We start from the raw sequence: 27601 nt of genomic DNA on the forward strand, positions 1-27601 counted from the left end.
TCTTCATTTCCGTCTGTAAGGTATAAATAAAACAGACATTAAAAAAATTACAAAAAAAAAAACAAAAATTAAAACACCTTGAAATTCATTAAAAGTTACATAAAGTAAATAAAATTTTAGAAAAAAAAGTTTTTTTTTATTTCATCATACTTAAAAGAAGCTTAAGCCATAAAAACAATTAAAGTGTCTACCAAGACACTAATTTGGCAATAGTTTTTTAAAAAAAATCCCGCAAACTGATTCATCAAAAAAGTAATAATTGCTGCTTAGCACGTTTTTATTTTAATTCACACTTCTTTTTTTTAATATTTAAATTTAATGCTCCTATTGATAGGTTTGTGAAAAAAATTAAATATTTATTAGCACTTTCAAGAAAAAAAAAAAAATTAAGTCAAAAAATTTTATTTAAAAACTTAATTTTATTAAAAAAAAATTAAATATTTGCATTTGTTAAATATTATAAAAATACACAAAAGAAAAGAATATTTTAGATATTTAAATATTTGAATGTGGTATGTTTAATATTTAAACAAAAAACCGGGTTGCTAAACAAAATAAATCAATAGATTTTATTTTAGAATTTCTTAAATGTTTAACAGTTTAAACCAGTTTTTAATTTCACCACAAATTTTAAATAAATAACGGTTTCGCTTAAAACAATCTTATAACATTTATGCTAAAATATGTGATTTTTTTTTAATTGATAAATAATTGTTATAGAAGTTATATATTGTTTAAAGAGATTTATTTGTAATGAGCCTTAAATGTACTTTAATTAAATATGTAATTACTTTTTAATTAATAATTTACTTTAGCTTACATTTATCTGTTAAATAATGAATGATTTATTATTTCTATTGTTATAATTTCAAGAATTATTAAGTGTTTATTAAATGTCTATTGCGAAACAATGTAAATTTTATTAGGATATATAATCAGTTACAAAAATAATTAAACTTAAGTTAAGCAAACGTAAGAAAAATATTAATTGACTTTTTGTTAATTCTTTAGGTTAAAAAAACTAAAATCAAAAGTATGGCGTACATTCTGGTACAACAATAGACTTCATATTAAGTACATATTGTATGTGCACAATAAGTATTATAACAATCACTCCAAAAAAAGGGGCGGTTATTTCATGACCATGCCCACTTAGTATATTAATGCTAATTTGGTATTTAAGGTAAAAATTAAATAAAATACTTTATTCTAAAAAAAAATAATCAATATTTTTAACATAATCACTGATATAGGGTATCATATGGTCGACCATGTCCGTTTATAAATTCTCACTTGTTTTGTTAATAATTTAGTAAAACCGTTTAACATTGTATAGTTATATACAATTTTAATGATTATAGCTGATTATTTTAAACATTATAGTATATTTAAAAAAAAAATAAAGTGGGCGTGGTCAATACAAATATTTTAGTTATATTTGTTAAGCTTAAAACTGATTTTATTCAAATGTTTGTTTTAAACAGTGATCAAAAAAGAAAACGAAAAACATGAAAATCAAAACCATCAAATAAAGTGGTAGTGGCCTCCTTGATCTTACCGCCCAAATTTTTTTGTGGGGTTAATATCTTTAAAACTGAAAAGATCTTTAATCAATAAACGGTTGCAAAAGTGGCGCTGTACATTGATGATTTTGGATTCGATTTGATTTTTGGGGTTTTTGTTTTTTTGGGTCAATTATATACCAAGATAAACTAAATTAGAAAGAGTCAATAATTTCTTTGTCGAATATTATTTTAAAACCGCAATTTTTTATTGAATTAGTGACAGTAGGAGAGTTTTCTGTAAGATGGGTTAAATGGGGCTAATTATGGTTTGATTCTAATGAAATTTCGTCCAATTATTTCATTACTGTTTTGGTACTTTTTATACAATGACGTTAAAGTCATTTTCTGATATGGCAGCTAATGCTAAATAGGGTCCGATGTATAACTTTTGGTTGTATAATTAACATTTTTATAAGTATTCAAGCAGTATTCGCGTCACTTCTAGACGGGTTTTCTGTAAGATGGGTTAAATGGGGCTAATTATGGTTTGATTCTAATGAAATTTCGTCCAATTATTTCATTACTGTTTTGGTACTTTTTATACAATGACGTTAAAGTCATTTTCTGATATGGCAGCTAATGCTAAATAGGGTCCGATGTATAACTTTTGGTTGTATAATTAACATTTTTATAAGTATTCAAGCAGTATTCGCTTCACTTGTATGGGGGCGACGTGGACCTACATATATAGTCCATACCAAGCAAAACTTAGCAATAAAGATTAAATTTTGTAAATTTCAACTCCTTAGATCTATTAGTTTGAATCCTAGACCCTAACGTGCTTTCAACAGATAGGTGGATGGGCATTGCTAGATCGTCTAAGAATCTTTTGTGGATCTATGAACAATATTACAAAGGTTATAAACAGAATGATATCTTTCTGATTGTGGCTAAAGCAATGGAAAATATAGTTGCTTTTCAACCACAAATGCATAGTATATAGTTATTATTACAGCATTGAAACTTTGCAACACTCAAGATGCTTAAGGTTTTTATGCAATATATCTATAGTTACATACTACACTACCCTTGCAAAACTTGTAAATCTGCTGCACAGCAAAACTGTTACTATAAACTATGTGGCACTAAATCAAATGATTTATATTCATAGTAAAAATATGTAGCAAATATGCAAGATCAAACCAAAAGTAATACTACAATCTGGGTTTAGCTTTTTTACAATGATTTGCAATAGGGTTATATTTAAATAATATAGAAAGTAAAAGAGAACTAGATATAAAAAGATGTTGAAGAGATTTCAGTCTTTCACTGCATTAAAAGTTGTAAAGCTTGCAACCTGGCAAAAGTTTTCATGTTTGCAAGATCACAAACTTCTTGCAAGACTTAAAATCATTGCAAAAAAGGTCCAGCAAAGTTGCAAATCAAATCAATTATAAGAATTATTACATTTTATATTTCGAACATAGCATAATGTCTAAAAACCACAACCAAATCGTCTAGCAAATATGCAAGATCAAAATAAAGGAAGTTCTACAAAGGAAGCTTACAGTGTTTCAAATTCCGCCAAAAATTAAAATTAACTTGTTTAAAAAAAAAAAACAATTTAAACAACTGTGTTATTAATTTTGCATTACATACTCGTACATACCAATTGTATTCAATATTTTTTTCTCAATACAATTTTTCACTATGGATCTATCTGTAGCCTTCAAAATAGATTTTCAATAGCCTTTGAAATATGTATTATTTTGTTAGGTTTTATGATTGTATTTTATTGTCTTCTCTTCTCTACAACTTTACAAAGAAACCAAACAAAAAAGTCATAAACCAGTTTGTAATTTGTCTAACTTTATTGTTATTATTTTTTATTTTTTGTTAAATAAAAGAGAAATGTTTAACAAAATAAAAGGTAAAGTGTGTGTGTGTGAAATGAAAAATTAATGATTTTCATTAAAATGCATTTAAAAACCCTTTAAAAAAAGATGTGGTAATCGAAAAGTCTCTTTAGGTATATTGTAAAAATATGTATTTGTTTATGTAATATATATTTACTAATGCTATATTATCACTTAAGATATTTCATTAACGTTTTCATTGAAAAAAAATCATAATTTTGTAGAAATATTTTGAAGGTCATAATACATGCGCCTTTCGGGTTAAATAAATCTTTATAGACTTGTTTTAACTACTATATGCCGAACTTTCTAATGATTTTTTTGTTCAAAATTTAAAAGCAAAAAATTCAAAGATTTCAATTAAAAGAAATATTATGAATTATTTTTTTTCAAATTTAATTGGCACATGTTGCAAAAGTTTTATTATTATTATTATATATTTGCGGGGTTATTCCCCTTTATAATTTAGAAATAATCATAGATTTTTTGTTTAATTTAGATTTGTTTTTGGCGTGTATTCTTGATTAAAATCAAGTTTTAACTGAATTCTAGAATTTGTCTAAAATTAAGAAAATCTATTGCTCTTAATATTTAATAGATATTTAATTATGTTAATTAAGTTTTTAAACTTGTTAAAAATTTCATTTTAATTTCAACATAACAAAAACATATAATGGATTCTAATATCGTTCCAAAAACAAACCAGAATTAGTTCGGTTCTTCATTTTATATACAAAATATATTTATGAACCTTTCTTTTCGAATGGTCATGTGACCAATATGTTAAATCATATGTTCGTTAATTAAAGTTTCGTTTTTAATCGTCTTCCACCAGTAAAAGTTTAAGAGTTTCAAATGTCTCCAATGTATGAGTTTAGATAGTGTTTATCAATGTATAGTCGGAGAATTTTACTATCTCCACTAGTCAAAGGAAATCTCACCAACTTGGAACATGCATAATTCCGAGACGCTAAACTGTCGAAAGCCAAACAACAGTAATCGTCCTTTCAGACCTAAACGCACTTCCTGAAGGAGATATTTTATTCTCACGAAATTTGGTAGAAATATTAAAGTATGATCATAGCTTCTTGTATGGGAGCTATGGCTAGTTTATATGTCGGTCTATTGACTTGTATTATTTCCATACTATGGTCTACAATTGACTATAGTATGGTCACCATACTTTCTAAAAAGCACTTTCTATAAAGCACATATCTAGAAGGTCCAGAGTCTGAAATTGTTTTGATTTTTACTTAAGATCAAGACAATATTACCGAGGATCAATATTTAACGGGTCAAAAATACATATATATATATTCGAAGTTAACATAACAAGCTTAATTATGAAGCACATGTAGTAAAACAGATCGGAATCTCTTATGGTAATCGAACCCACGATCTCCATAGTCATAAAACTAACACATTACACAGACCAAGCAATCTATAATCCAGAGGCCAGCGTATACTTTTCTGAATCTGTCGTGACTTATAAATTTGTCATAAAATAAAGGTAAAATATAGAGAAGAGAAGAGAGATTTTCACTCCTATATAAAACTTTATGAACCCTATGAAGGTTACCTTCTACAGGGGTAGGTTCAACATGTCCCTATCCTCATGGTATTTGGTACAAAGATTTAAGTTTGATCATAGCTTCTTGTATGAGAGTTATGGTTAGTTTTTTATACTAGTTTACATGCTGGTCTATTAACTTGTCTACTGGATAGTGTATGGACTAATCTGTTGGCTTATCTGTTATCTAATCCATTGACTAGTCAATAGATTGGTATATTAATTGGTAGATCTATTGTTCAGTATATGATGTAATCTATGGGTTAGTCTATCGATTAGTTTATGGAGTAGTCCATGGACTAGTGATTATCCTATGGAATAGATAATGGGCAGATATATTGACTAGTGTATGGAGTATTCTGCGCACTAGTCTATGAACTTTTTTATTGATTAGTAGATAAAATAGTCTTTCGTTTCATCAATAGACTAGTGTCTATTCCATGGCCTTATCTGTGGACTTGTCTATAGGTTATGTTATGGTTTAATCTTTTGACTAGTTTATGGAAAATTGCTGAATAATTAACCTATTTATAAGTAGATTAGATAAGATTAGAGAGAGCCCTAAGCAATGTGACCCTGTTTTGGATCTTTTGTGCAGCCCATGGATTCAACATAACAGTTTAAATTCACGTTGAAAATAAAAGGTTTGATTGGTGATAGGTTGAATATATTCTTCGGGGCTGCACCTAAGATTCTTTCTCGACGAGTCCTTAGTGTTGAACATTTGCACGATATGTGTTCTGAGGTTTCCTCCTGACAGCCACAAAATCTGCATAGCTTGCATAAGGCGTTTCCTAGGATGAATTGATGATATCTGGGACCACAGTGTCCCGTAAGTAGTCCCGTTAGTATTCTGAGATCACTTTTGATAAGCGATAACAAATTTTGGGATTTTCCTCTTGATAGCGTGATTAAGCGCTTTGTCTGTCTAAGCCCTGTTGTGCGAAAAAATTACGATTCGACCCACGATACGTATCTTTATCTGACCTTGAGGGATAACAAAGAATGGTTCAGGGCCGATAAGTGGGCGATGAGCGCCTCTATTTGCTAAGCAGTCCGCCCGTTCGTTGACAGAATTACCTTCATTGTTAATTTGTTGTGTTTACCCAGTTCGTTCAATGAGGACACACAGTCCATCATAACACCTGACCCAACTTCATACGAATGTAAGGCCTTGAGTGCTGCGTGGCTGTGTGACATTATATATATTCTCAGATCCCCTAAACCTTGAGGGATATTTTCCCATTTTATATTGCGTTCTGGAAGTTAGGACCACAAATACCTGCTTCAGTATCACCATCCGTGTAAGTATTTTATCAGACAGACGGACATGGCTAAAAGTTATCTAAAAGTTTTTCTGCTTTTAGATTCCCCTACAATTTAAAGAAACTATTATATATATATTTAGAAAAAATGTTTATAATCACTTTTGACACCATTAACTAAGAGCAATTTGTACATCTTTTAACTTAAAATACTCTATAATTTAGTACAAAAACTAAATTCATTTAAAAACCAGCAATTTGTCTTAAAAAAAAATACCTTGACTATAAATAGTAAATTTTAAAATTTCAATAAAACACATACAATAATTTGTCTGCCAATAAGGCATGTGTAATAAATATTTATGACCAATTTCAGGACATTGTAATTTTTTATGTTTTAAATAAGAAAATTTTTTTTTTTTAATATTTTATTAAAACAATTGCCGACAATTTAAAATGCAAAAAAAAAATTACATACGTCTGTTTGTACTCTTTATAAATCAATATTGTGTTCATATCAGGTTGATACATCGGCTTCATGATCATTATTATCAACGATGCAATTTGGAGGCTGAACCCACTGCTTTGCCACTGACAGCAAAGAAGATCTTGTATTTCTTTGTAAATTTTATGGTACGTTTATATTATAGAGCAGTGTAGAGCGTTTTAAGAAACTGGTACTTTTTTGGTAGCTTTAGCTACCAAGACTATAACTTTTTTATACGATTTCTAAAGAGTACAATAGTTATTCGTTTTCTTTTAAAAGTTTCTAAAGACTTTTTCTCTCATTATGTAAGTATGTCATACTTTGTTAAAAATGAAAGTACTTTTTCTCCCAAAAAAAATAGTGAGATACATATGTATCTTGAAAAATAGAAATAGTTTAAAAAACTTGTACAACTTCTTTTAATACTTAAGAGTAGACGTTGAGTCTCAAGTACTACTTTAGTTATCCAAATACTTTTCGCAAATCATTAAGTACCAAATGACTTAACATTAATTCGGCTCTAATCAAAAATTTCATCAAGTTTTGTTATTCCATTTCAATTATCAATCAGAAAACATCTTTAAACTTCTTTTTTCTACGTCTCTCTCGCACACTCTATGTATATGAATTGGTTTCGCTAACGAAAATGACGACACAAAGTCTACAACTCAATGTCACAGATTCGTTTATTATGAGCACTCTAGTACCGGGCGATCGATGGATCGATAGTGTTTGACTTGTGCTGTTGTTGTTGTTGCTGCTCCGCTTATGTTTAAAGTTTATACAATAAATTAAAATATTGATGATGATTTCTTGTTTTATTTCTCCTTTTTTGGGGTATTTTTTTTTCAGATTCACATGAATTTTTATTGCTGTTTAAACAAGCTCATTTATTTCTAGGAAAAATTACAAAAACTTACCACTCAAAAAAGAGGCCCTTTAATTCAGGCTGATTATATGATAAAATTTTTGGAATATAAAATTTTATTACCGCAATTTTTGTCCATTTTTATGTGTACTTAGTTGCAGCTTAAGTATTTTGTTTTTAATTAAGATATAAATTTTGAATTATATATATCTTAGTTCCGGAATAAACCTTAAGGGAGATAAATATTTATAAGTTGTATGGTACACTATATCACGCTATAAAAGATTTATGTATAATTTTGTAAAAATTATAACTTAAGGTTAAACTATTTAATGTATTGAGGGTAAACACTTTATGACTTGTTTACAGTCGGATACGTCTGATCATATAGCACCCTAAACTAGCAGTTGGAGTCAGTTGTTAAATAACGTTGGTGATATTTAGTATCAAAATTTCACTCTGTTTTCCCAAATTCTGGTTTGTTTACCCAAATTCTTGATTGTAGTTGTATATATCCAGTTTTCATACAAAAATCGGCAGATTATGTTCCAGATAAGCTATAATCAAAGGTTAAGCTAACTGGCCTATGAGTTTTTAATTAAATTTAGGAAAAAATACTTTTTAAGAGAGCACGATTCACACAGTAATTTATAGAATCATTAATATTGTAACGAAACTTGTTTAGTACCGGAAAATTATCTATTTTGGGGCGACTTGGGTGAATTACCGACAAACCTATTCAGACTCTAATAAAATTGTTTATTTTGTAGAAAGAAGCTTTTGGTTCATCGGTTGTTATCTTAAAATCGTTTAATTAACGAAAAACTACAAATTATCTCAATCATTAGATGTCTAGGGGCCATTTTTAGACCGAACTTTTTAAAATTTTAAAAGTTGTTGCAATCTTAAGATTTATAAATAAAAAATATGAACTTTAAAGTTCAGTTTTGTAAAGGGCCTTACATACATAAGATGTAGCAACTGAAATCCACAATAGTTTAGTAAGGTCTCGTTTCTGAACCACATATCTAGAAGGTCTAGATTCTGAAATTGTTTTGATTTTTACTTAAGAAACTTTATTAAACACCCAAACGATATAACTGTGCGATCATGAATTTATGGTTATTGTGGACTTTAGATTAAGATATCTCAAAGAAGGAACAAGTTATATACATATATCATAATCCGAATCCGTCATGATTTGTCTTAAAATAAAGGAGCAATGTAGCGAAAATTGAATTTCTGGTTATTGCAAACTTTATATTAATATATCTCAAAGAAGGAAGAAGTTATAATAGATGTTTAACCTTTATATTGAAGCCATTGGACAAAGACAGTCAGTCGTCTGTTTACTAAACCCTAGGTAAACGAGAGAGGGTACATTTCGAACTTGTTTATGCAACTAAATATGTTGTTTTTTGTTTCTCAGCGGTTCGGGGGGACAACCTAACTTTGAGCTTGTCGTGTTCTTGTCACTCCATAGATTACAAAGAGACAGTCAGTAATCTAGTAACCTAGTCCAATGAAGACATTGGATAAGATGTCAACATTCGTTATCGAGAGGAAAGATAGTTGTTAACAGACTTTTTTGTATGCAACTAAATGTTGTTGTTGTTTCCCTGCGGTTCGGTCTCGAACTAGCTATTTGACCTAACCTTGTATGCTTGTCATGTTCTTGTCACTCCATAGATAACAAAGCGACAGTCAATAATCTAGTCCAAAGGAGTCAATGCATGACAATGAACCTTTTCGCTTAAGTTTGTCTTTTAAGTGGTTACTCTCTAGATTACTTGGGAGACGATTTTCTCTATCACGTTTCAAAAGAGTACATTCTTGACGAATTGGAGCCAACCAGGTGGCTAGACATTAGTGGAAATGTCTTTCTTTTTTGAACTATTGGATTATTTGTGAAAGTTCGTTGGGTGTTTGTATGAAAACCCGATGAATATTTAGGGTTTCGGAGCAATTTCTTGATTTCGATAAAGAGTGCAAAAAACATCAAAATTGTTCTGCATATAATGAAAATGACATAAGTATGAGTAAAAGTGTTTTTTTTTATACCCACAATCAAAAGATTTTGTCATTCCGTTTGTAACACATCGAAATATTCGTCTAAGACCCATAAAAGTATATATATTCTGGGTCCTTATTAAATTCTAAGACGATCTAGCCATGTCCGTCCGTCTGTTGAAAGCACGATAGAGTCCGAACGGAATGAACTAGAGGGTTGAAATTTTCCACAAATATTCTCCATAGATAAGGTTTGTTTTGAAAATGGGCAATTCGGTCCAAGTTTTCGGATAGCCCCCATACAAGTGGAGCCCCGAAAAGCAGCTATAACGGGCATATCTGCTTTAAAAGTACGAGCATTGCGATGAAATTCGACATAAATAAGTTTCATATGCGCCAAAATAGCCCTACTAAATTTTATGAGGATCGGTCCATAATTGACCCTAAACTCCATCAACCCCCTCCCCCCCCTATATAAGGTCCTTTCAGAAAATCACTATAACGCTCATTACTGGCTTAAAAATAAGAATATAGCGATGAAATTCGACACACATAAGTTTCATGCTAGTCAAAATCGCTCTACCAAATTTTATATGGATCGGTCAATAATTGACCCTACCCCCCATATAAGGTCCTCTTCGGAAAATCACTATAACGCTCATTACTGGCTTAAAAATACGAGTATAGCAATGAAATTTGACATAAGTATGTCTCTTACGAGCAAAATCCTCTTTAGCAAATTTTATGTGGATCGGTCCATAAGTGTTCCTACCCCCCTTATAACGTCCCCTCTAGATAATTATTTAACGCTCATTACTGGTTTAAAATTACAAGTGTAGAGATGAAATTTGACATATAAGTACGTTTCTTACGAGACAAATTAAAAGCGGAAACTGTCGGGAACTGATATTCGATGTAAACATGTTTTATATGAACCAAAATCGGTCTAAAATAAAAATTATGAAAAATTTTGTAAAAAACGGTCAATAATTCACCCTTCCTCTCATATAAGGTCTTCTTCAGTAAATTTGATGAGTAATATCACCCTGATGTTTATAGGAGAGCATTCCTTTTACGGCATACGGTTTGATGGTGGGTATATTAGATTCGGCATAGCCGAATATAGATAGCACTCTTACTTATTTTATTTAAAACATGATATGATGAAATATTTCAAATAAATGCTTAAATTATTAAAATTTAAGTTATATGCAAAAATATTTGGTCATTAGCAAAATGGATGAGCAAATCGATTTCAAAACTTTTATTTTATATATAACCGTTATAATTAAACTTTGCAAACAATAATAAGTATTAAAATTATAATACTATATCTCTAGGGCACATAGTCCAACTACCATTGCGAAATAATAACTGGTAAGGGGTTTCTCCTTACCATATGCTAAGTATTAATGAAATCGTATGATGCTGGGTCAGCAACTCTTGCCAACTAAAGAAAACAAAGAAAAAAAAACTGAAATTTGAACGAAAACAATAAATGAAACTAAAATACCAAGAAAAAGGTAAAAAAAAGTAAAAACACCCAAAATATACAAGATATTACATAATAATTATATGAGTATGTATGTATGTAGTTAAAATAAATAAGACAAGAGCAGCAAAAAAAAAAGCTAAAATTGAAAAATGTGGAAAAAAACTTAAATAGAGAAATAAAAGAAACCTAAATATTTTAACTTGTCATGCAAATATTAATGAATAACAGCGAAAAAAACTGAAAATAAAACGAAAACGTCTTAAATGAATCAACACGGTTATTATGATTTTTTCGAACAAAACTTTTGTAATAATTTTACACCTTTATATGACCCACAATTTGTTGTTGTTGTCATTTTTTAGTACTTGGTACTTAAATATTTATTTAACAGAAGTTAAAAGTTAAAAATACAAACGACAGGCTTAATATTTTGCGCTTGGTAAAGATGTCTGTCTATAATTATAAAAAATGACAATTACTAAGTTTTTAACGAACATTTTTTTTTAAAATTGACATACATTTATTACTAATAACTTTTTTTTAGCTAAAATATTGCTTAATGTTAATTTTATGTTTTTTTTTTTTTTTTGTTGGCTTTACACACTTGTATTGTATTTAAGTGTTTAAAAAATCTTTAACATTATTATGGTTTAACATAAACATATAATAAATCTGTAATATTATTACACCTTATTTCTGTTAAACTATAAAAAAAGTATTTCCTATTTTTAATGGGTATTTAAAAAAAAAACAATTGTTAAAAATTTAACATTTTCACAGCCATTAAGGGAAAAACAAATTATGTAATTTGTTCATTTAATTAAGCGGTAATTTTCAAATTATATTAAAAAAAAAAATATTATTGTTAAACAAATGGTTGTTATTTGATTGCATAATATTGACAAATGAATAAACTATTGATGTTTACAGTTTATCACCACTTAACTAACATTAGTTTTTTTTTAACAAAAGTTAATATTGTGACTTGAATACTGCTCTAAACTGCTAGTCATAAGCATTATTATTTTATAAAGGAAAAATGTCAGTTATGTCGGCTTAATCATTTGATCATGCTTAATTTTTACCTTTAATAATTTAATACAATTGTTAAATAGAATACAAATTTTGTTTATTTTTTGTTAATAATAATGCTTATATTCTTAGGAAATACTGTTTTAGTCTAATGATTTGTTTAATTCCATTATACAACTTTTTAAAGCAATTTTAATAAAACAACATGACTTTTAAGAAAATTAAAACTTAATTTGTAAAAAAAGTTATAGAACAACTAACAAAGAGTTTTTATCATCATTAAAAATTATTATTTTATTATAAAAATTTTGCTAATTCTCATTAAAAAACACATTATTTCCTTAATAAAAATCCCCTAAATTTCAAAGTTGTCACAGTTAGTGAACTTTATTTGGAGACATCAGGTGATGTAGTTTGTTTTAAGATAAATAATAATAACATAAAAGAGAAAAAAATGTAGAATAGATGAGCAAGGTCGTTCCCATGTTACACTACACAAGTGGTTTTCTAAATGTTACCCTACTTAGAGGCTTGAGTCAATTAACCTATTCTCATGTTTTACGCATATTATAGTCGATGCCAACATTACTATACAATTACAAATTATATTCTAACTATGTATCTAAATATGTATCAGTACTTCTTAACATGATATAATTCATATTATACAAAATACACTTCTTCATTTCGGAAGATCTTTATGCGGAATTTGAATCTTCAATCTCAAGATGACACCCTTCGAGATGTATTTAAAGTTTTAAAAAAATAGTTGTGTACTCAATTTCATTTTGAAAAAAGTCGAATATGTGGACTATAATGAACCGATCTTCATATAAATAAAAGAAGTTATAAATGTTGTTTTGAATCTCAATCAAATCTAATCTTAATGTCAATATTAAAACAAGGAATGTCTTTCAAAAGAAGACTTGCTACAATTACACAGGGCAACAAAATGTTAACCCAGTTATCATAGTATTCTTTTCTAATAGATTAGCTGCGCTGAATCTGAATCTGGCCCATTTTTAGATATCGTGTCCTAAATATAGAAAAAGCCCCTTCTTTTGCCATATTTGAGACGTTATAACAGCTAAAAAGACACCTTTGTTATATCAACTGAAAGTCCAACTTTCGACTTTAAAATATAGGTTTAACCCATTCTACAAATTGTCAAAATTTTTCGCATAGAAATACTTTTGGTATTGTTTAAAAATCTCTTGAGTTTTGCTGAGATATCAACACTTGAAGATTCAATTTCAAAAAAATTTCAGCAATTATTAGTTGTTTATAACTTTAAGTTGTGTTATCTTGAAGAACGAAGAAGATATGATGATGACCCACTCTACAGTTCTGAGTATCTGGTGGAAATTAAATGCTCAAAATAAGATTGATGCAACTAGTGCTAGAATACTATTAACTAGAATACAAAATTTATATATTAAAGTTTTAACTAAATCTTTGTCTATTCAATTTCGTTATGAAAAAAAGGTAGACTAGGTCCAATAATGAACCGATCTTGATATTTGGACAAATTTTAATCTCAATGCTGATATTAAAACAGGGCAAATTATGAGCCGCACATTTCAGAATTTTTTTTACAGAAATTCTTTTACAATAAAAATCATTTTTATTTGGTCCAATAAAATTTATTTAGATCAGATTTTATGTTAATTTCAAGGAGTTAATTTCTTAAGAAAGCTTGAGTCAAATATGGATTGAAGTTTAAAGAATTTAATAGATTAATAATATCTTTATTTCAAATGTATAATAAACTGATTATATAAAGAAGGCCTTATAAGGGGTCTGGAGTCAATTATAGACCGATCCTTATAAAATTTTTATATAAAACTAATTTACACCTAAATTATCCGTTATTAGTACTAATATCTATGGCGGAAGTTAAAGTAATTTTTGGAGAGAGAGAAATAGACCTTATAAGGGGCTTAGGATTAAATGTGATCAGATTTTTTTTTAACCTAAATTTTAAAAACTAAATTTTATTATGACTAATGAGACCTTGATGAAATCTTAGACCGAAATCTTAGAAATCTTAACCTTAAAATCGGACTTTTGTATTCTAAATTTGTAAATATCTGAAAAAAGAACCAGAGATGTGTAGAAGACATAATATATTCTAAATAATATATTTAAAAACTAATTATATACCTAAAAAGTATATGCTTCGTAGATGACAAAACAGAAGCGATATTGAAGGAGAAGCTTTTTAAAAAGCTTTCATGATAATTGTATGTTCTTAACTATGGAGTGTTTGTCTTACACTTCACTTCAATACCCTTTTCTAGACTTGGTAGAATAGTTGATTTTTTTCAACAGATCAACTTTACTTTGATTTATTTGCCTTTATAACTAATTTAAATTTCATATTTTGCTGTAAACCATAAATGGACATTTCTCATAAAGTTTAATATTTAAACATTGATTTTGGTTTTTCTTGTTCAAAACTTGTTTTAATATTAATGTTTATTTTATATGATTTTTGGCCATGGCGGAAATCTGTAAGACAACATTTCAGACATGACCATTATATTATGATAATTTCATTGGTTTAGACCAAATTTAAAGTTCAATGAAAAACTAAAGTATAAAATAAAAAAAAATTATTGAAAAAAATATAAAATTTTTGAGCTGAAACGTTAAAAGTCCAAAGTTAAATTTTCAGTTTTAACTGTAAAAATCCATTTTATCCATAACTGGAGACATAATTCTTGACATTTAGTTCAAATTGATAATTCAATTAATAAGATAATTTCAAAATCAGGTGAAATTTTTTTAATATTTAACCCAGAGACAAGAGAATGCTTTTCAAAACCAAAATATTGTATTGAGCCAGAACTGAGTCATAACATCGGGTTTTTAGATATCTTAGCCTAAACAAACGTTATAAAATTTGAAAACAAAAAGGTTCAAGACGATATGAAAGCTCGAAATCACCTTTATGTATAAAGTTTTTTATATCGTGGGAAAGCTTCAAAATACAATTTTAATCTATGTTATATCTTGTTCCATATCTTAACCTAAAGTTTACAGATACTATGAGATGACAAAAATATATATAAATAAAAATAACATCACGCTATAATGTCTCAAATTGGGGACTTTTAAAATATTAGACTCAGATATCTTGAAAACCTTATGTAATGAAGCAATTTAGATGTCAGATTCGGATTTAGAATTCTTTAGGATTCCTTTAGAATCCAACCCCTTTACCCTGCTTTTTTATGCAAATTTTTATGTAAGTGAAAGGCTTAGTTCCATAATTAGATAACTCAAAAAATAAATGAAATATTTGAAAAAATTGCTAACAAAGAGAAAGTTTGCTTAATATTTTAATAACTAGAAAGTTATTAGACATACAATTAAAAAGTTTAGCTAATTCATTTTAAACATTAAATAATTTTTCGCAATTATTCGACTTAACACATTTCAAAAATAAGCCCTCAAATAACTTATAGCCTAAACTATTCTAAAAAAATACTTATGTATATCTCAAAATTTCTTAAAAACTAAAAAAATAGTGCTCAAACTTACCCCATATTACTGTAAGTATTTTCAATTTCTCCAATGGATATAGTGCGAGACAAACCAAAAAGAAAATATGAGCCGCAGAGATCATTATGACATTGTGCCATTTAAGGGGCGCTTTGAACTGAATACCAAACACTTTATCGCCCTTAAATTTGCGTGTGTATTCCTCCAAATTGACATGATATTTATTCTGTATAATTTTCACTTCTCCATCGGCGGCTGAGACCAAGGGTTGACCATTGGCGGTGGGAAAACCATTTTTGGCTGTCACTTTGCCATTTGTCAAACGCTGTTTTAAGGCTGTGTTGTCGTTGGTGGTATGTGTAGTTTCGGCACAACTGGTTGTACTGACACGATCCGAGGTTGATAAATGACCCATGTTGGTTGTGTGTAAAATACTTTGTGTTTACTTTAAGAGTTTTAGAACAATCAGTAATTCTGATGGGGGACCAAAAAAAATTAACACAAAATAAATAAATTTTTGGTTTTCTTTTCAAAGGGGAATAAAAAAATTTAATTTCTTTTTTTTTGTAATTTTAAAAAAGGGGGGATTTTTGTTATTATTTTTGACGGGAATGATCATACAAAGTTACAAAATGCATAACTACTTGCAACGGCTTATTGCCGAACTTTTGTATTCTCAATTATAAACTTAAATCAAGGGGACATTTTTACAAAAAAAAAACTTCTATTTTACTTAATATTAATAATTTTTTTAAATAAAATTTTTTAAAATTTACTTGTATTTGGGTTTTCATTTGTTTGCTGAAATTTGTATTTGGTTTTTTTTTAATTAGATTTTGAATGTAAGATCACTATTTATTTGATTTCTTTGAAACTTTTCAACACTTTTCAATTAGCTTTATTTTCATTCGTATTATTTGTAAATATCTTTATTATTATTTTTTTTATTATAAAAACTTTTGTATTTTTCTATTATTATATACTTTTTTTTAGTTCAGTTTTATTTAAATTTCTTACATCCGTTTGTTTTTATCTAATGACCGTTACTGTTTGACGTTTCGTTAAGAAATGATCGTAGTTGAAAACTTAAATTTCATTTCTATCTTTGGCTACACAACTTTAACGCTTAAAGATGACTCTGGTCGACTGAATGTCGGAGTATTTGTCTCTACGTTGTTTATTTTTTTTTTTTTTTTTTGGTACGTCTGTCTGACTTTACACTAGTATTCTTTTGTATCGTACAGATACTTACATACATATGTATGTGTGGCTGTATCTATCTTTTTTTTTTGTTTCTATGTATGTCTGTTACTGTTGGCTGACTTTTGTATTGTTTATTTTGCTTTTATTGTTGTTTAAGTTAAAAATCGAACACCAAAAACTTAAACTTACTTTAAGGCCAAGATTGAGCCACCTCACGGTGTTACTTCAAAACCACAGATACAAATACACACATGATCACACATTCACGCGCTCCATAACATTTGCACACACTCTTGTCAGATCAGACATTTACAGCAAATGCCATCCATGAGTCTGTAAGAGGAAAACTTTCAAAGAATCATTTCATTATGAAAGGAATTCCTTTGATTTTGATTACAACAACCATAACTATATCAAGTAGGTAAACACCAACTTATTAATTGATGTTATACAAGTGAGAAAATACATTAAAAAAACAAATCCTAACAATAGTATATGTGAAATCCAAATGTCTTTTGATTGATATCATTTCTAGAAATAGAACAACACATAATTCCTGAATCATATTCGTCATAACTTAACAATAGGCAGCATTGCTCATTATATGTACGTCACAAATATTAAATATTTGTGACGTCAAATCTGTAATAGTTTCGTCTATAGTCTAGTCTATAGTCTAATCTATAGTCTAGTCTATAGTCTAGTCTATAGTCTAGTCTATAGTCTAGTCTATAGTCTAGTCTATAGTCTAGTCTATAGTCTAGTCTATAGTCAGTCTATAGTCTAGTCTATAGTCTAGTCTAGTCTAGTCTAGTCTAGTCTATAGTCTAGTCTATAGTCTAGTCTATAGTCTAGTCTATAGTCTTGTCTATAGTCTAGTCTATAGTCTTGTCTATAGTCTAGTCTATAGTCTAGTCTATAGTCTAGTCTATAGTCTAGTCTATAGTCTAGTCTATAGTCTAGTCTATAGTCTAGTCTATAGTCTAGTCTATAGTCTAGTCTATAGTCTAGTCTATAGTCTAGTCTATAGTCTAGTCTATAGTCTAGTCTATAGTCTAGTCTATAGTCTAGTCTATAGTCTAGTCTATAGTCTAGTCTATAGTCTAGTCTATAGTCTAGTCTATAGTCTAGTCTATAGTCTAGTCTATAGTCTAGTCTATAGTATAGTCTATAGTCTAGTCTATAGTCTAGTCTATAGTCTAGTCTATAGTCTAGTCTATAGTCTATTCTATAATCCTATAGTCATAAGTCTATAGTCAGTCTATAGTCTATTCTATATATCTATAGTCCAAGTCTATAGTCTATTCTATATCTATAGTCAAGTCTATAGTCTAGTCTATAGTCAAGTCTATAGTCTAGTCTATAGTCTAGTCTATAGTCTAGTCTATAGTCTAGTCTATAGTCTAGTCTATAGTCTAGTCTATAGTCTAGTCTATAGTCTAGTCTATAGTCTAGTCTATAATCTAGTTCTATAGTCTAGTCTATAGTCTAGTCTTCTAGTCTAGTCTATAGTCTGTCTATAGTCTAGTCTATAGTCTAGTCTAAAGTTAGTCTATAGTCTAGTCTATAGTCTAGTCTATAGTCTAGTCTATAGTCTAGTCTATAGTCTAGTCTATAGTCTAGTCTATAGTCTAGGCGATAGACTAGTCTATAGTCTAGTCTATAGTCTAGTCTATAGTCTAGTCTATAGTCTAGTCTACAGTCTAGTCTATAGTCTAGTCTATAGTCTAGTCTATAGTCTAGTCTATAGTCTAGTCCATAGTCTAGTCTATAGTCTAGTCTATAGTCTAGTCTATAGACTAGTCTATAGTCTAGTATATAGTCTAGTGTATAGTCTTGTCTATAGTCTAGTCTATAGTCTAGTCTATAGTCTAGTCTATAGTCTAGTCTATAGTCTAGTCTATAGTCTAGTCTATAGTCTAGTCTATAGTCTATTCTATAGTCTAGTCTATAGTCTATTCTATAGTCTAGTCTATAGTCTAGTCTAGTCTATAGTCTAGTCTATAGTCTAGTCTATAGTCTAGTCTATAGTCTAGTCTATAGTCTAGTCTATAGTCTAGTCTACAGTCTAGTCTATAGTCTAGTCTATAGTCTAGTCTATAGTCTAGTCTATAGTCCAGTCTATAGTCTAGTCTATAGTCTAGTCTATAGTCTAGTCTATAGTCTAGTCTATAGTCTAGTCTATAGTCTAGTCTATAGTCTAGTCTAGTCTATAGTCTAGTTCTAGTCTAGTCTAGTCTAGTCTAGTCTAGTCTAGTCTAGTCTAGTCTAGTCTAGTCTAGTCTATAGTCTAGTCTAGTCTATAGTCAGTCTATAGTCTAGTCTATAGTCTAGTCTATAGTCTAGTCAATAGTCTAGTCTATAGTCTAGTCTATAGTCTAGTCTATAGTCTAGTCTATAGTCTAGTCTATAGTCTCGTCTATAGTCTAGTCTAAAGTCTAGTCTATAGTCTAATCTATAGTCTAGTCTATAGTCTAGTCTAGTCTATAGTCTAGTCTATAGTCTAGTCTATAGTCTAGTCTATAGTCTAGTCTATAGTCTAGTCTATAGTCTAGTCTATAGTCTAGTCTAGTCTATAGTCTAGTCTATAGTCTAGTCTATAGTCTAGTCTATAGTCTAGTCTATAGTCTAGTCTATAGTCTAGTCTATAGACTAGTCTATAGTCTAGTCTATAGTCTAGTCTATAGACTAGTCTATAGTCTAGTCTATAGTCTAGTCTATAGTCTAGTCTATAGTCTAGTCTATAGTCTAGTCTATAGTCTAGTCTATAGTCTAGTCTATAGTCTAGTTTATAGTCTAGTCTATAGTCTAGTCTGTAGTCTAGTCTGCAGTCTGGTCCATACTCTTCTCTACAGTCCAGTTTATAGTCTTGTCTATAGTTCGGGCTACAGTCTAGTCTATAGTCTAGTCCATAGTCTACTCTATAGTCTAGTCTATAGTCAAAGCTACCACTAAGGAGATTTTTCGTTCGTAAAAAATTATGTAGGATACTGATTAATTACGATTAATTTAGGTGTTATTTTGTATAATATTTACGTCTACAATTATATAGAATAAATACATAGCTATATCAATTAATAGACTAATGATAGCTAGTTATCGTTAATAAATAAACACCACAATTAAAAGGTTGCAAATAATTTGTAACCTTTCAATTGTATTTTTTAGATCTATTTAAGATCAATTATATCTGATAGATATATATATATTCTATTTGACAGATAATTGGACTACTCTTAGGCATTATTAAATTGTTATTTTGATTGAATCAGGTCCATGTACCTCCACGATTTATTCGGTACTTTTTCTAAAATAAAAACTTTTGATAACTAGTCCATAGTTTATGGTCTAGTCTATAACCTAATCTGTAGACTAGGCTATAGTCTAGTCCATAGTCTAGTCTAGAGTCAAGTCTATAGTCTAATCTATAGTCTAGTCTATAGTCTAGTCTGAAGTCTAGTCTATAGTCTAGTCTATAGTCTAGTCTATAATCTAGTCTATAGTCTAGTCTATAATCTAAAGTCTAAAGTCAAATCTCCTACTGAGGAGACGTTTCGTTCTCTTCCAAAAACAAAAATATTATTCATATTGGATACTATATTGATTTCTCATGTTCAACACATTCTGTTTCCTTAACAATGTACGATCAATTTAGGTGTTAATATATTTAATATATTACGTCGTATAATATACATACGTATGTATGTGTGTATATCAATTAAAAAAATAGCTATCATTAAAGATTATTATATGAACTTCGTAAACAATTTGTAAGGTTTCAATAGTATTTTTAGAATCTATTTAAGATCAATTATATCTAAGTATTAAATAATATACATATGTACTTACACCGGTGTTTTTATAGATAATTAGACTACTCTCATGCATTATTGAATTGAGATCTGATGAAATCAGATCCACGTACACCACGGTTTATTTGGTCCTTTTTCTAACTTAAAAACTTTTGATAAGTATATAGTCTAGTCAAAAGTCAAATATCCTACTGAGAGGATTTTTCACTCTCTTCCAATAACAAAAATATTATACATATTGTATACTATATTGAATTCACATGATCAACACATTCTGTTTCGTTATGTACGATCAATTAATGCGTTATTATATTTAGTATATTACGACTTACAATTATATCGGTTGGATAAAATACACAGTTACATAAATTAATAAAATAGCTAAATAATAATAAAAATATAACATTTTAGTAGAATTTTTAGAATCTACTTAAGATCAATTAAATCGAAGTAGTAAATAAAATATGTAACTACACCGGTATTTTGATAGATAATTGGACTACTCTTATGCATTATTAAATTATATATAGTCCAGTCTATTTCCTTCTCTATAGTTTAGTCTATAGTCTAGTCTATATTCTAGTCTAGTCTATAGTCTAGTCTATAGTCTTGTCTATAGTCTAGTCTATAGTCTTGTCTATAGTCTAGTCTATAGTCTTGTCTATAGTCTTGTCTATAGTCTAGTCTATAGTTTAGTCTATAGTCTAGTCTACAGTCTATAGTCTAGTCTACAGTCTATAGTCTAGTCTATAGTCTAGTCTATAGTCTAGTCTATAGTCTAGTCTATAGTCTAGTCTATAGTCTAGTCTATAGTCTAGTCTATAGTCTAGTCTATAGTCTAGTCTATAGTCTAGTCTATAGTCTAGTCTATAGTCTAGTCTATAGTCTAGTCTATAGTCTAGTCTATAGTCTAGTCTATAGTCTAGTCTATAGTCTAGTCTATAGTCTAGTCTATAGTCTAGTCTATAGTCTAGTCTATAGTCTAGTCTATAGTCTAGTCTAGTCTAGTCTATAGTCTAGTCTATAGTCTAGTCTATAGTCTAGTCTATAGTCTAGTCTATAGTCTAGTCTATAGTCTAGTCTATAGTCTAGTCTATAGTCTAGTCTATAGTCTAGTCTATAGTCTAGTCTATAGTCTAGTCTATAGTCTAGTCTATAGTCTAGTCTATAGTCTAGTCTATAGTCTAGTCTATAGTCTAGTCTATAGTCTAGTCTATAGTCTAGTCTATAGTCTAGTCTATAGTCTAGTCTATATAGTCTAGTCTATAGTCTAGTCTATAGTCTAGTCTATAGTCTAGTCTATAGTCTAGTCTATAGTCTAGTCTATAGTCTAGTCTATAGTCTAGTCTATAGTCTAGTCTATAGTCTAGTCTATAGTCTAGTCTATAGTCTAGTCTATAGTCTAGTCTATAGTCTAGTCTATAGTCTAGTCTATAGTCTAGTCTATAGTCTAGTCTATAGTCTAGTCTATAGTCTAGTCTATAGTCTAGTCTATAGTCTAGTCTATAGTCTAGTCTATAGTCTAGTCTATAGTCTAGTCTATAGTCTAGTCTATAGTCTAGTCTATAGTCTAGTCTATAGTCTAGTCTATAGTCTATAGTCTAGTCTATAGTCTAGTCTATAGTCTAGTCTATAATCTAGTCTATAGTCTAGTCTATAGTCTAGTCTATAGTCTAGTCTATAGTCTAGTCTATAGTCTAGTCTATAGTCTAGTCTATAGTCTAGTCTATAGTCTAGTCTATAGTCTAGTCTATAGTCTAGTCTATAGTCTAGTCTATAGTCTAGTCTATAGTCTAGTCTATGGTCTAGTCTATAGTCTAGTCTATAGTCTAGTCTATAGTCTAGTCTATAGTCTAGTCTATAGTCTAGTCTATAGTCTAGTCTATAGTCTAGTCTAGTCTATAGTCTAGTCTATAGTCTAGTCTATATTCTAGTCTAAACTATATTCTAAACTATAGTCTACAGTCTAGAGGCATTTTTTAATATTGTTTTGCTGTCTACATACAAAATCGTTCCAAAATAACTAGTTGTTACATGTCTTATTTGTAAACTTTTTGCTGGGATGTTGCAAAGTAGACCTCGTTGTTCTAATATATTTTTTTGTTTTAAAACAAAAAAACAACGTGGTCAACTATACATAGATATCATTAAATTTGGACACACGTGTTTTAGCGTGGGTTTTTCAATGTTAACACGTGTCAAAATATTTTTGTAAAACAAAAAAAATATTAAAGATGTAATTTCAAATTTTCGAACATATTATTTTATAACATAATACATACAAATTACTGCATATTGGCGAATAATTAAAGATTGAATGCATTCTTTTCCATAGTGAACACACAGTGTAAAATAGTTTGCATTAATATATGTATGTGTATTTATGTTTGAATCGGCATTTTCAAGTCGTATTACGAATATTATTTCATTTAATAAACAAAGCGATCGGCAGTGGTAAAAAAATTAATCATACGCGAATTCGAAACAGTACACTTATCTATGTATACGACTACAATACACCTGTAATAATAGTTTAACAAACACACAAACATACATACATATCTGCATATTAGACAAAACCCATTCAAAGAGGATCAATGGTTTTACTAATACAAATAAATTAAACTTATCATATGGATGTGTTATTTAGTTTTCATAGTCAGTATTTGCAATATGTGTGTGTGTGTTACCCACTCAAACCTAAATTAATACATATTTATGTATTTCTATATGTATGCATGTATTTAATATATTAATATAAATTTTAGTTTGAATATTGTAACAACATTCGATCTCCGTGATTTTAGTCATGCAAAAATGTATCTCGTTTAAAATATTTATCGTCTTTTCATCATTTTTCGCTTTGGCAAAAACTAGTGTGTTCCACAAAATAGATGGTTATAATTAATTATTTATTTATTATTAATTCCCAGAATTCCTACATTTATGCTAATTTCTGATAAAATATTCTCTCTACCATTATGGTAAAAACTTCTCTTAATAAATATTTCAATAAAAAGAAGAATAAAACATTAACGAATTAGTCAATAACAAAAGACTTAACTAAATGTTGCACAGTGGTTATAATGTCATAAAAAGAATAGCCTTAGAGCATCGAATTAGAATTTTGTGTCACTTTAATTGCTCATCGTAAGGCATCAAATTACATACATATGTATAAAAATTATGAAAATTAATTTGTGTCCTTAGGGAGAACTACATAACTAGACCTGAAAGTTTAATTTGTTATGTCTTTGTTAGATCAATCACCAAAGTAAGTTCTTACAGAAAAGTCAACTTTAGCATAGAACATACATATGTATAAATAAATTTTAAAACCACTGTTGAATTCAAAATATGTATTAGAAAACTAATTTAATCTCAAAACTCTCACACATGATTTCTGTTATTGTTTGTTTTTTACGTCGCGAAGTCTGTTGAAAAAAGCACCTTAAATTTTATAGTTTATTTTTTTGTAGATGATCTTAGTCATGTTTAAACTAATTACACATAGATACAAACATACATATGTACATGTGTGTGCACTTGCAAAACTGTAAACACACATTCTCATTCACACGCGTAAACTAATTTACATACATACATATGTATATTATATTAGGGGGTTATTTTTCTTAATTAAATTTTCAATTTTGAGAATTCTATCTATTTATTTATTTATTATCTATCTATCTATCTATCTATCTATCTATCTATCTATCTATCTATCTATCTATCTATCTATCTATCTATCTATCTATCTATCTATCTATCTATCTATCTATCTATCTATCTATCTATCTATCTATCTATCTATCTATCTATCTATCTATCTATCTATCTATCTATCTATCTATCTATCTATCTATCTATCTATCTATCTATCTATCTATCTATCTATCTATCTATCTATCTATCTATCTATCTATCTATCTATCTATCTATCTATCTATCTATCTATCTATCTATCTATCTATCTATCTATCTATCTATCTATCTATCTATCTATCTATCTATCTATCGATCTATCTATCTATCTAGCTATCTATCTATCTATCTATCTATCTATCTATCTATCTACCTACTATCTATCTATCTATCTATCTATCTATCTATCTATCTATCGATCTATCTATCTATCTATCTATCTATCTATCTATCTATCTAGATCTATCTATCTATCTATCTATCTATCTATCTATCCTATCTATCTATCTATCTATCTTATCTATCTATCTATCTATCTATCTATCTATCTATCTATCTATCTATCTATCTATCTATCTATCTATCTATCTATCTATCTATCTATCTATCTATCTATCTATCGATCTATCTATCTATCTATCTATCTATCTATCTATCTATCTATCTATCTATCTATCTATCTATCTATCTATCTATCTAGCTATCTATCTTGCATACTATTCTATATTCCGGTTTATTACCTGATCTATACTATTGCCTAGTTGTCCGTCCCTACAGTCTTATCTTAAACTGATCTTTTGTCGTGGGATAAATAATTTTCCTAATAATAGCAGTTGAAGAAATTGATCTATCGTCAGATTTGACAACTAGAAGGATCTTTCCTTTCTTAAACTACATCCAAACTTTGACCCATTTCAACTATAGAAATCGTTAACGACCAGACTTTTGTAGCCGGTAATGATTATCTTTTCACTTCAGATACGATAAAACAAGCGATAAACCGATTTAATTCAGAACTTGATTTAAAAAGTTTCTGACAAAGAGAGCCCGCTAATATACTACATATAGATTCATTTTATATTATTCATAAATATTTGTATATACATACATACAAATACATATGTATGCATATAAATGTATACATACATATGTACATATGTACATAAATATGTAGCTGTATCTATGAGAGTATGAATTTGTTCAAAATGATCATAACAAAGTTCAATGATGCTTTCTCTTTACGTAACTCTTCTCTATGGCAGACAACGAATGTTTAAAGTTATGAATGTGTTTGTTTGTTTGACTATCCGGCTCTATAACAAAACAAATGAAATTAAATTCACCTAAAAAACTCACAAAAAAAAATCATAAAAACTTTATGTATACACCAACATAACGCCATACAATCACCTGAACCTACATACATAAATACATACATATGTTCAAGTGTATGTTTGACGATAGGTTTCTATATGTGATTGTCTTTATGTTTCTATGTCTGCTGAAAACCCATTTACGACTTTGAAAGGTCTTTTATTTTTTTCTCTTTCATCAGAGTAACAGCAGCAGCAAAAATCGCCTTTTTTTTTAATTGAATGTCATCATTATAATAAAAGTGGCCCAAATACGTTATGTTTTCTTTTCGAGGTGTTTGGCAGTGACTCCATTGTATTTATTCAAATACCAAAACATTAATAATTTAGTACAAGTACTTTAGTTATGTACTTGCACACTCTATGTTCATTTATTATTACATATTTGTTTCATCTTCTTTTTCATTAACTTATTATCATTATTTTAAGGTCACTGGTGAATATGTGAAATTGTTCATGAATGAATAAGTGAATATTTGTAAAAGGTTTTTTGTCACATAAATCTTGTTAGTCACTTAACGATCCAGAAATTTGTGTTTTTAACTGATTGAAAGAATTAAGATTTAAAAATCAAACAGTGGAACTGCTTAATTTGGTTGAAGTCGAATTTTAAGGTTTACTACTCCATAGTAGCGTAGGCAAAAATTATGACAAACATACTAAATATTTGCATAATTAATTAATAATTTAAAATATATTTAGAACATCGGGTGACTATTTTTATAAGACAAGTTATATTGTCACTCTCACACGCTTAAGTTTAAATAGTAAATTTTTGCATATTTGCTACTGTTAAATTAAAATATTTATATCATTTCGTTTTTAAGAGTACAAAAGAGAGTTTTTAAAGTCACGTAATTTGCACGAAGAATTTAAATTATTTCAAAAACGATCTTTGCAAAATTTAAAAATAGCAAATACATTTCAGCATCATTAACAAAAGCTATGACTTGTTTTCGCAACAAATTATGGTTACCCGAGAAAGAAACGTCACTATTTATAGCAATACTATCATCGTATCGTGCTTCCTAACATGGACTTAAGTTCTATGATCTTTGCAAAATTTAAAAATAGCAAATACATTTCAGCATCATTAACAAAAGCTATGACTTGTTTTCGCAACAAATTATGGTTACCCGAGAAAGAAACGTCACTATTTATAGCAATACTATCATCGTATCGTGCTTCCTAACATGGACTTAAGTTCTATGAGGTCATTCTGCAAGGGTGTAAAAATGTCAATGTTGTTAACATGACTGCCTTATTACTGGACTTAAAAATGGTCCACTACTCGACCCCTAGTAACTTCTATGAAGAACACTCAGTTGACTAGTCTTTGTACATGTCTGTGCCTGTTCATGTAACAGCACCTTGCTAGAGTACTCGTTGCAGAATGACAGGCAGCATAAGATCAATTCCAATGCATACCTCTACAAGGAGGAGACACTTGTCAATCAATCATAATATCTTGGGAATGACAACCGAGATGGACCAACAGGAATCCCGCAGTAATGAAGCACACTCACTCTCAAATGATCCTCAAGCACATTAATCGACCATTCGAGGCCGGCGCAACCAACTCTCTGCGCTCCGTTGGTTCAGCATCAATACCTAGAGAAATATTTGCTAGACCGAAATACTCCACCAATAAATCAACAACCCTCTGTATGTGAAGATGATGTGACAAAGGATGTAAGAATTTCCAAAGTCAAATGAATCCAATAATTGCCATGACAGGTTGAGTGACAGTCATGACGGTCCACAATCATCAGCTGTGTAGCATGTATGAATATGAAATCTTGTTGAGTTGGCAACAGCACCGAGAACTTCCCTGAAGTAAAATGACATAC

The 27601-nt window shown here is 29.1% G+C and overlaps 1 protein-coding gene across 2 annotated transcripts in view; it reads right to left on the reverse strand.

The window, feature by feature from the left end:
- LOC119610619 (acyl-CoA Delta(11) desaturase) overlaps window positions 1-27601 on the reverse strand; it is a 55141-nt gene that overhangs the window by 8384 nt on the left and 19156 nt on the right. The window contains exons 1-2 of one of the 2 annotated variants that reach the window (XM_037965913.1): window positions 16432-16720; window positions 15695-16129 (exon numbers count right to left, since the gene is read on the reverse strand). In XM_037965913.1, the coding sequence (XP_037821841.1) occupies window positions 15695-16070 (376 nt within the window). In that variant the 5' untranslated portion in view covers window positions 16071-16129; window positions 16432-16720. Of the gene's footprint in view, window positions 1-15694; window positions 16130-16431; window positions 16721-27601 lie in introns of those variants that run through there. The other variant, XM_037965912.1, reaches the window with a different exon arrangement.

The sequence above is a fragment of the Lucilia sericata genome, unplaced genomic scaffold, assembly GCF_015586225.1.
Source record: "Lucilia sericata isolate MDLA Ls3-8-SP2 unplaced genomic scaffold, ASM1558622v1 Contig001250F_arrow, whole genome shotgun sequence".
NCBI lineage: Eukaryota > Metazoa > Arthropoda > Insecta > Diptera > Calliphoridae > Lucilia > Lucilia sericata.